At 46.7% G+C, this 9,913-nt stretch overlaps 2 protein-coding genes across 4 annotated transcripts; one reads left to right on the top strand and one right to left on the bottom strand.

Annotated features, from left to right (window-relative positions):
• Positions 1–2: 2 nt before the first annotated feature.
• LOC121664221 (NFKB activating protein) lies at positions 3–5,676 on the top strand (the record flags this gene model as incomplete). Its single annotated transcript, XM_042027365.1, has 9 exons — positions 3–64; positions 477–557; positions 933–1,006; positions 1,224–1,340; positions 1,978–2,023; positions 2,413–2,528; positions 2,669–2,744; positions 3,212–3,361; positions 4,665–5,676. Coding segments are annotated over 9 exons (897 nt in total), but the record flags the coding sequence as incomplete, so codon positions are not given.
• Positions 5,652–9,357, bottom strand: AKAP14 (A-kinase anchoring protein 14). Of its 3 annotated transcripts, XM_042028292.1 has the most exons (6): positions 8,458–9,357; positions 8,225–8,345; positions 8,059–8,150; positions 7,723–7,965; positions 6,694–6,746; positions 5,652–6,360 (listed from the first exon to the last, which is right to left on the bottom strand). In XM_042028292.1, the coding sequence occupies exons 2-6, from the start codon at positions 8,334–8,336 to the stop codon at positions 6,273–6,275; spliced, it is 588 nt and encodes a 195-aa protein (XP_041884226.1). In that variant the 5' UTR covers positions 8,337–8,345; positions 8,458–9,357; the 3' UTR covers positions 5,652–6,272. The 3 variants fall into 3 exon arrangements, with proteins under 3 accessions (XP_041884226.1, XP_041884212.1, XP_041884222.1); XM_042028278.1 differs by having other exon boundaries at positions 8,225–9,357; XM_042028288.1 differs by having other exon boundaries at positions 7,723–7,902; positions 8,225–9,357.
• Positions 9,358–9,913: the final 556 nt, after the last annotated feature.

The raw sequence follows: 9,913 nt of genomic DNA, 5'->3' as shown, positions 1-9,913 counted from the left end.
ACCACCACGGCAAGGGCTGGCCTGAGTACTACGAGAAGGAGAAGGAGGAGATCCTGCGGCAGAGGTGAGCGCCGGCGTGGGGTCGGGCCTGCCCTGCCGGGTCCCGCTCTGCGCGGAAGGGACGGTGCTCCCGGGAGGGGCGGGCGGGGGCCTGGGGGTGTTGGGGGGACGGCCAGGCCTAGTTCTGTACGGTCTGTTCACGGGCTCTCCGTGCGTTCCCCGCGGACAGGGCCGCCCCGGGGGGACGGGACGGGGCTCCGCTGTAAGGGGGTTAACACCTGCTACCGCCGATCCTCTGCAGTGTGCGGAGCTCTGCTGCCAGATTCCCGGCCTGCGAGCTTGCTCCTTGCTCCTGGCTGTTTCTTTTCCTTACTGTAGCTGCTTTAGGCGATTAGAAACACTAACGTGTAGGACTTAAAATGTTTGTGTACTGGGTGTTGCAAACTAGGCGTCAGTGGTGGTGTTTTCCTTTACAGGAGACTCCATGAGAGAGAGAGAATTGGAGAACTAGGGGCACCTGAAGTCTGGGGGCTGTCCCCAAAAGTTCCTGACCCCGAGTAAGCCATATTCTTTCTTCATATTTTTTATAATCCCGATTACATGTTAGTTCAGTTTACAAAAATGCTTTATCCCTGCGCTAGTCATGGTGCCACAATATTTATTGTATCAGTTCCTTTCTGAAACAACATCATGAGATTACTCCTTTTTCTTTCACCAAATAATTCCAATATACCAATTATGCAATATGTGATTTATTGTAGATCAAGTGACTTTTGTGTTGTGGTTCTGACAGCAGTTCCCAGGCTAAATTAGCTCTTTAATTTTTTGCTGCCTTGCAAGGATTGACTCAAAATGTGTATGGTCATATGTGTACCTTTGGTCTCGAGTACAACAAAACAGATGTTAAATAGTAAACTGTTATTTTTATTCAGTTCCGATGAGCACACACCAGTAGAAGATGAAGAGGCAAAATCTAAGAGTAGTTCTTCAGATTCTAGCTCAGAAGGTATTTTGTTTGGCTTGCACAGCTTTTTTGAAAATGGGAAGCTACTGTAGCCTAGAATCTGCTGCTGCTGGTGCTTGCAGGAGGTTCCCTGGCTTAGATGGGTGGAATTGAGTAGGGTGGGCTCCAGCTCAAAGGAGAGCGTTTCTTTGGGAAGATCAGGGAATACATGGAACTAGATTTTCTTAGTTATCTAATGTTATCTTTAAAAACATTCCAGAGGAAAAGAAGAAAAAGAAGAAAAGAAAAAAGAAAAAAGGTAAAGCGTCCAAAAGAAAGCGCAGGAAACATTCTGAGGACAGCGACAGTGACTCAGAGTCTGAGCAGAACTCCAGTGGTAAGATAAGAGGGTTTCAGCTTGCAGTCTGGCCTCAGGAAATGGGATTTCTGAATTCAGCATCCACTGGGCCTCTCATGCCAGAGATCTGTTTGATATGTTCTCATATCGACCAATACTGCAGGGAGCTTTCTGCTAACGCTTTCCCAGTATAAACAAGTCCCATCCGTGTGTGTACTCCGGCATTCTGGTGGAGGCAGTTAGTGGTGGGAATAGGCTTAGGGTTAGGGTAGTTGTTATGGTAGTGGTTAGGGTAGTAGTTAGGTTAATGGTAGGGGTAGTGGTTAGTGTAATTCTTAGCGGAAGGGTTAGGGGAGTGGTTAGGGGAGTGGTTAGGTTTAGGATTAGGGTTGAGAGAATCAGAGAGCCTACAGCTCTAGGAGCACTGGGGCTGGAAAAGGCATGCCAAGGCCATCCTGGCAAGGCCCCAATAGTGCTGCTCCTACATCTTTCTGATCTTGACCACCACCCCTGGTGATGGGGTTAGGCTTAGGGTTAGGGTTGAGAGAGTCTAAGAGCCTACATCTCCATGAATACTGAGGCTGGAAAAGGTATGCCATGTTATTCACAGTGCAGTAAACTACTTAGTTATAGCTAATCATCTGGTTTTGATAACAGATACGCTTTCTTTTTTCAGATGAGGATAAAAAGAAAAGCAAGAAGAGGAAAAAGAAGACCAAAAAGTAAGTGTCGTGGTTGCTATGTGTCATTCTGGCTGCTTTTGGCTGGAGAGCAACTCAATTTTCTTTGCAGGCCTTGGGAGGGAGCCGGAGGACCTTCGGTGATTTGCAAGAGCTGGCAAATAATACTAATTTGATGCATTTTCTTTACATCTACACAATTGTGTAGCACAAGCAACTCCCTGTAGAGCCACTTTATAACACTCTATGAAAGTCATAACAGGACATATGTATGTCTTGGTTTTGCTGTGAAGTATTTTGTATGAAGCATAGCAGACAGCCAGTCTTCCTATAGGCAGAAGTTGCCTTGAGAAACGAATTGAGTATGATTCCAAGCACCTTCTTTCAGCTTAAATTTTGGTAAATAGCATGTCTGTCTGGCTTTGTCACAGGAAGAAGTATAAGAAAAAGAAAGCTAAGAAGAGCAGGAAGGAATCCAGTGATTCAAGTAGCGAAGATTCCGATGATGAAGTCCTTCAAGGGGATGATCTCTGGATTGAGAGGTCAAGTAGGTTCACCTGACTTTAAACTTGGGTGGAAACTTTTTGATGTCCTTTTTGTGAATTCTTTGTTAGGTGTTGCTGACACTTCGGATAACAAAGAACAATGGGCACAAGATTAATCTTCCTCATTATTTGATTGTTGCAGAAAATACTGAAGCTGATAGTTTGATTGGACCTGAGGCTCCTAAAACTCATGCGTCTCAGGATGACAGGCCTTTGAAGTGAGTAGCCAGCTCTAATGGTACTTTGATCAAATCAAGTAAATCAAGTGTGAAAGTTACTGCTCAAAGGGGCTGTTGCAACAATAAAGCATGCAGAGGGAGAAATGCTGTGCCAGAAACTCACAGACAGAAGTGCTAGTGGTGTTAGACTTTCCCCTGGCCTGAATTTGGGTAGAAAAGTCTGATTTATGCTTTTTAGCCTTGATTCCTAGAAAATCAATTGTAACTGCCTTTATTCTAATGGTCTGCAGTATTGTGACTTCGTAGTCTCATCAGAATGAACTCAGCTGATAATTTAAGATGTTGTTGCTAGTGTTTCCATAAGGAAGAAACAGGCCAATATGTGGGAAAGAATGAGGAAGTGTTTAAAAATGCAGCTGTATATAACAGTGAACAGGGAAGTTGGATGTTTAGCTCAGGCTCTCTCTATCTGAAACTGGTTGAAATGACCACTTTTGGTTTTTTAGCTATGGACATGCCCTCCTGCCCGGCGAAGGTGCAGCCATGGCAGAGTACGTAAAAGCAGGGAAACGCATTCCCCGCAGAGGTGAAATCGGCTTGACGAGTGAAGAGATTGCATCATTTGAGAGCTCTGGTTATGTCATGAGTGGCAGCAGGTATGGTTTTCATGATGGCAATGGTTCACTGGAATTTTTAAGAGCTGTTTTCTCTGCTGGCTGAACGGAAGACTGCTTCCAAGCTTTACTTGCAAGCATGGAGGAGAAGGTGCTCTATGTGCTTGCAATAATCTACACTAAACACCCCATTGCTAGAGATGGATAGTGAGTTTTTCAAGGACACTTTCTCCTCAAGAGCAAAAGTTCTTTCCAGGCAATACTCTTCTTATTATTTCAAATGAGGAGGTGCTTGTGTCAGGTGGCTCAAAGGTGGTCTGTGTGGACAGCCCTGGGAATGTGCTGGCCCTTCAGCAGGAGATAAATCAATGTGTGAGAGGTTGGCTGCACTTTTTTCTCAATGACCAACAAAAATCTCACTTAAATTTTGGTGAGCCAGCGGCTGACACCCTGGGGGTAGGGGAGGCTTCTGACTGACTGCCTGAGAGCAGACACCCCCACAAATCAGTTCCTTGCTCTGCCATGCTCCTTCTTGGGAAGGTTAGTGTGCAGTTTGGATTATCTAGTATAGGTATCTGTTTTGCCAGTTGGCAAGGTCAGCACAAAAGATGCAGATACCAACTTTAAGGAGTCAGTGTAATTTGCTACAGTGCAAAACTGCAAAGAATTACAAAGGACAAGCTAAGTAATGCACCTAATCATTACTGCAAAAGATTGCCTAGAGTGATTAAGAAAGATACATCACCAGTTAGACTATTACTTTACCATGATGCAGATCTACACATCATCTAGGGAGCCCCAGTCACAGCAAAGGATTGGAGAACCATTCCTGGGAATTCCTACGTGGTGTGTCCACCTGTAGGCGAGACCTCCATCTTTGCTGTGAGAGGGCCCACCTTTTAGACTGTAGAATAAACAAGCTTACACAACTAGTGCAAAAATGTCTGGTTTCATCCTCCTCTTGGGTTCCACCCAAAGCCTGGCCAGGGCTCGAGGAGGAACCAAAGAAGTTGGCTTTGATCATATACCTTCAAACAAGGCTAGTTGTCTGATTTCATGCCTTTGTCTGGCTTCTAAATGCAGAAAGATAAATATATTCTTATCACACTACATATTTCACTAATGGTATGCATATTACATTAATGAGTGGATACAAATATAACATTTTGTTGGAAGGTTCATCTAGAGGTCAGCTTTGGCTCAGAGCCTGTTGTTCAGGCCTTAGTACTTAAGTATCTTTATTTAAAGCCCCTGAAGACATTCAGGCCAGTTAGTGGATGCGAGCTGTGGCAGGGCACTGACACCCCTCTGCCCATGCTGATGTGCCCTGTGTTCTCCCCCGCAGACATCGCCGCATGGAAGCTGTGCGTCTGCGTAAAGAGAACCAGATCTACAGCGCAGATGAGAAGAGAGCTCTGGCATCCTTCAACCAGGAGGAGAGGAGGAAACGAGAGAATAAGATCCTTGCAAGCTTTCGAGAGATGGTCTACAGAAAGACTAAAGGCAAAGAGGAAAAATAATGCTTTGTTTGAGCTGTACACCATAGATTGCACCACGTGGCAGCTAACCCAGTCCAGTTGTGATTTGAAAAAAGCTGCAGGTGCTGCAGCACCTTTCACCCAGCAGAGCCAAACCTCAGGAGTGTATTACTTGTGTCAAGGAAACAGTTATTTTCATCAGATTTTTTGGATGGCTTGTTGACTAAGGAATCCCTGTAAAGAGAAGGGCTACAAGGCAGGAACAGGCAGGGAAGATTAGAGGTGTCGATATTCTGTGCTCGCTTTGAATCAGACAAGCCAAAGAATCCCATGGGAAGGCTTTGTTACCTAATGCCAACAAATGTGATTTTTTTTATTCCATTTATTTTGATTAATCATAGGATCATTTAGCTTGGAAAGACCTTTAACAAGCTATTAGCACCAGTAGCAAAAATGAAGGAGGTCCTGTGTTCCTGTTTTAAGATCTAGGACTGTCCACTTCGCTATTTTTTCACAAGTCTTTTAGATTTAGGTTTTTTCTCAAAACAGTTGAGTTTGTGGTTCAAACCAGACTTGTAAATATTTTGTAAATGAGTTTGTAATACAGATGGGCTTCAGTTACTTCAGAGGAAGCAGATTGCAACTGGGGTGTAAATTAACAGTAATAGGAGGGTCTGATCTTCAATCCACTGAAACGCACAGTGAAGAACTAAGTTGCTTGCTTCTTTTTCTCCTATGTTATACATAGGCATCAGTGCAGTTGGGTGCAGTGATTGGAACCCCTGGATGTACGCAGGTGGTAACAAGGATGCATCTTTCAATTTATTTGAAATGTTTTTGTTTATGAAATGTTCTAGATTAAACCCTTGTTTTAACTCCTGTAGTATTTTACTTTGGTCTGTTTCAGCAGTACTACATGGCTTGCTTTAAACTCTGCTTGGAGGCCTTGATGAGGCAGTGCTTATTTGGTGATTATCTCTGATTCAACTGCATATTTCCAGACATACCCCTGGAACTTGTTTTTCTCAAATGTTTTTGAAAACAAAATGGTTTTGAGAGGTGGGTTGTTTCTTTTTTGTTCTCCTACCTTCTTTTTTTTTTTTTTTTTGGGTTCCTCTAAGTTTAGCAGCAGACATGTCTTGTATATTTGTATCAAGAAAATAAAAGTCCTAAAGTCCTATAATGTTTTCCCTGGAGTTCCACAGACCTGGCATTCCCAAACAGCAAATGCTGCCCAGCTGCCTCTTCCCATTTAGATTCTGGAACCTGGTTCCATCGTGCTGTCCCCACCCATACCTGCCAGGGACTGTCACACACAGCCAGCTGCCATGCCAGGGCATAGCTGATTTTGCACAGGTCCAATGCTTTTTATGTATCCACAAAGTAGAAATGCTTCTAAGAAAGAGCCTTTCTTTCTTCATTGTGTTTATTTGGTTCTCCACAACAGAGTATTGGTGATGGTGAATTGGAGCTGTTCATCGGAAAGCAAGTCTTTCTGTGCACGCTATTTTATTTTCAATTATGTCCTTAAGCCACTTCTCTCTAAACTGACACTGTTCTGGCCTGGAGAATGAAATAAAAACAAAGTAAATTCTAAGCATAATACTGAATCCAAGTTTGGCCAGCTGAGAGCTGGCCTTTATTCACCACGTAAGGCTGCAATAAAGACCCCCACCTAGACCCGTGTAAAGCAGGACAAATTTCTGGAGAAGGCATATGCCCACAGGGTGGCTATTCATGCCTCTAGGGGTGTGAAGCTAGTGATAAGCAGGGTCATTTCATAGCAAGATTTTTACAACTTCCACTTCTCTGCTATTACTGCAAACTTATTTACATCGAGCTCCCGGTTTGGTTTTAGAATGGAAAAGCTTGCTAAAACAGAAGAGTAATATTTACCTCCGTATCAGCCTGCTGGACTCCAGCCTGTAGAAGACCTCCACAGGTGCGGTCTACAAGAGAGCAGAGACAGGACAGAGGCCATGTACAGCCCCTCAAAAAGCAGACATTGTACTTAAGTGAGAGCTACTATTTACTTCAAAAATAACCTGGATATTTGGTTGGGGCAGGAGGGAAGATGGTGCTCAGGGAGTGGCTGGGCATTGGTTGGCAAGTGGTAATTGTTTTCATTTGCATCTCGTGTCCTTCATGGCATTTTTTTCTCAGTTTGGTTTTTTTTCCAATTTATTACTATTATTCTATTTATTTTCTTACATTATTACACTTTTTTTTTACACTTTCAATTCTCTCCCCCATTCCATGGTGGTGGGGAAGGAGTGAGTGAGCAGCTCTGTGATGCTTAGTTGCCAGCTGGCGTTAAACCACGGACTACTGTTTGGGGATCCATAACTATTAAGTAGAAACACTAAGGTCGAGTATGACTAAGCCTGGAGGAAAGAAGTCTACTCAGTGCAATTTATTTCATTTTTTTCTCCTGAGCTGCAAGAGCTTACTGTACAGGTGCAAACTGCAGGCTGATCAGGAAAGGGATTCTGAGACAGCTTGAAGAGTGAAGTGTCACTCCCTCTCTGCTAACCCCTCATTCTGTAACTCACCTCTACGCAGCCCTTTTTACAGCTACCCAGAACAATTGTTGCTTGGAAGGGGAAGATGGTAAGAGCAGGAAGGCAGATGTAGGATCCTGCCAGATTCTGTTTGTCACATTCTGTCAGTCAATGATTTGGGAACTAACCCAGCCTCCTGCTCTGTGCCTTGCTCCCCTTGCTAATTGAGGGCATGTTTCTTTTAGGCCATGTCTAAATCTCCTGCCATTGCTCCAGCAATGTCCAGACCTTGTCAGCATCTTCATGAGAACTGCTGGCTCCTTGCCAGCCTCTCCACTGTCCTGGCATTTCCCTGCCTCAGAAATGCCACTGTACTCTTGTCCCTTAAAGGACTGGTCCATCTACACCATTTCTGAGTACTTACGTCAGGTCTGAATTTGGAGATCACGATAACAAAGTAGACACTAGCTGTTGCTTGTGGGATGGGTTTTCTGCGTGTTGGGATGCCCCAGCAAGCTCTGTAATGGTACCTCTTGCTGTCCTTCAGTTCTTCTTCCTTGAGAAATTCTGAGTGGTGAAGCCAGCTCTCGTGAATGTCCCATGTCTGTTGAATAAATGCATCACACTGAGACTCCCTCTGTCTAGTAGAGCTGATTTGAGAGTGGTGCTAAAAAGGAACAGAGGTGCTCTCCTTTAATTTTTCGTACTCCTTAACAGTGGGAAGGTGTGGCCTTCCTGAGTGGATGGAATTGTGACTCACAGAAATAAGTTCTTCAATTTGCTGCCATCCTCTCTCCACTGTGAAGTTCTTGGCTGTGGTCCACAGGGTACTTCTGATGAAATGCTTGGTTTCTAAAACAGATAAAATGCTGACAAATCCTCCTGGAAAGACCCCAACACATTCTAGTAGAGCAAACACTAGATACCTTTCTCTTTTTCCTTGGCCTCTGGAAGGCATTTGTCTGTACCGCTTCTCTCATTTTCTGGGGGGATGTGATCTTTCTCCTCACTGGCAGCTTTTTCCTCTTCCTTGTCCATTGGCTTCACCTTTAGAGAGATACACGCACAAACGCTGAGAGAGCACCGGTCTGAGAGCTGCAGGCCCCGTCTGAGGAACATGGGGATCAGCGGGCAGTCCCTCACTGTCCCTGGTTCGTACCTCGGCCCTGCTCACCCCGCTTGGGGCTCCCTGGGCGGCGGCTGCTGCTCCCCCGCTGCCCCGGCCAGGCCGGGGGTCCCGAGGCGCGGCGGGGGCCGCTCGGGGCACTCCGGTCCCGGGCGGAATCTCCGGTCCCGGGCGGGATGTCCGGCCCCGGGGAGCTGTGCCCGGGCCCGGCGCTGCGCCTGCCGCTGTGCGGGGCCCCGCGGGCACGAGCAGCGTGCCGTCACCATGGCGAGGCCGTGCCGCTCCCGGCAACCCCGCGGCATTTCCTGCCCTGCCCTGCCAGCCCCGCGGCCCCCGAAAACGCCTCCCCAGCACCGCAGCCTCCCGGGAAGGAAAGACGGTATGAGCAAGAAAACAGCTGTGGGATCCAGGCAGATTCTCTGCTTGTCATATTTTTGCCATTCTGGACAATTCGGGAGCTAAAGCAGCCTCCAGTCTGTGCTCTGCCAGGCAGAGACTGTCCAGCCCGGTGCACTGAGGTGCTGCAGGCTCTGAACACCAACACTTGCAACACACAGCTCTTCAGAGGGAAAGGACCACGGGTACTGTATGAGAAGCCAGAAATGTTTTAGCAGATTCAGGGTACTGAATTTCCAGCAGCTGCTCTTCCAGGATGACAAGAGGCCTTGGGGCAGGGGGTAGGAGGTGCTCCACGTGCTGGAGCAGAGATTCCCCTGCAGCCCGTGGTGCAAGACCATGGTAAGGCAGCTGTGCCCCTGCGGGTCCATGATGGAGCAGAGATCAACCTGCACCCCAGGACCAACCCCTCTGCTGGAGCAGGTGGATGTATCCAGGCTGTGATCCCGTGGGAAGCTCATGCTGAAATAGGCTCCTGGCAGGACCTCCGTGCCCATGGAGAGAGCCCACACTGGAGCAGGTTTGCAGGTCAGCAGGACTTGTGACCCTGCTGGAGCAGCTGATTCCTGAAGGACTGCATCTTATCTGTGGGACCCATGCTGGAGCAGTTAATGAAGAACTGCAGCCCATGGGAAGCACTCACACTGGAGAAGTTAGTGAAGAAGTCTCCCATGGGAGGGACCCCATGCTGGAGCAGGGGAAGAGTGTAAGGAGTCCTCCCCTGAGGAGGAAGGAGCAGCAGAGACATGGGATGGCATTTACCACAGCCCCCATTCCCCATCACCCTGTGCAGCTCAGCAGGGAGGAGGTAGAGAATATCATGAGCGAAGCTGAACCCAGGAAGAAGAGAGGAGTGGGGGGAAGGTGTTTTATTATTTAATTTCTCATTGCCCTGCTCTTATTTGTCAATACATTAAAGGAATTTCTCTGAGTCGAATCTCATTTGCCTGTGACAGTAACTGATGAATGGTCTCTCCCTGTCCTCGTCTCAGCTCATGAGCCTTTCTTTCTCTCCCCTGTCCAGCTGAGGACAGGAGTGATAAAGTGGGTTTGGTGGGCACCTGGTGTCCAGCAAGGGTCACCCCGCCACAGC

Source organism: Corvus kubaryi, unplaced genomic scaffold, assembly GCF_017639235.1.
Source record: "Corvus kubaryi isolate FWS band 111438036 unplaced genomic scaffold, C.kubaryi_AGA036_p1.0 130, whole genome shotgun sequence".
NCBI classification, from domain to species: domain Eukaryota; kingdom Metazoa; phylum Chordata; class Aves; order Passeriformes; family Corvidae; genus Corvus; species Corvus kubaryi.
Note: the sequence above shows the minus strand (reverse complement) of the source record. Positions and strands in the feature narration are given on the sequence as shown.

Bases quoted from the DNA above. Each gene is read 5' to 3' on its own strand.
- AKAP14 (XM_042028278.1), bottom strand. From the start codon at position 8,417: ATGTTCCTCAGACGGGGCCTGCAGCTCTCAGACCGGTGCTCTCTCAGC. The intron at 8,151-8,224 runs GTATCTAGTGTT...TATCTGTTTTAG, and splicing joins GGCCAAGGAAAAAGAGAAAG to AAACCAAGCATTTCATCAGA. The intron at 6,361-6,693 runs GTAAATATTACT...TTCATTCTCCAG, and splicing joins TCCAGCAGGCTGATACGGAG to GCCAGAACAGTGTCAGTTTA.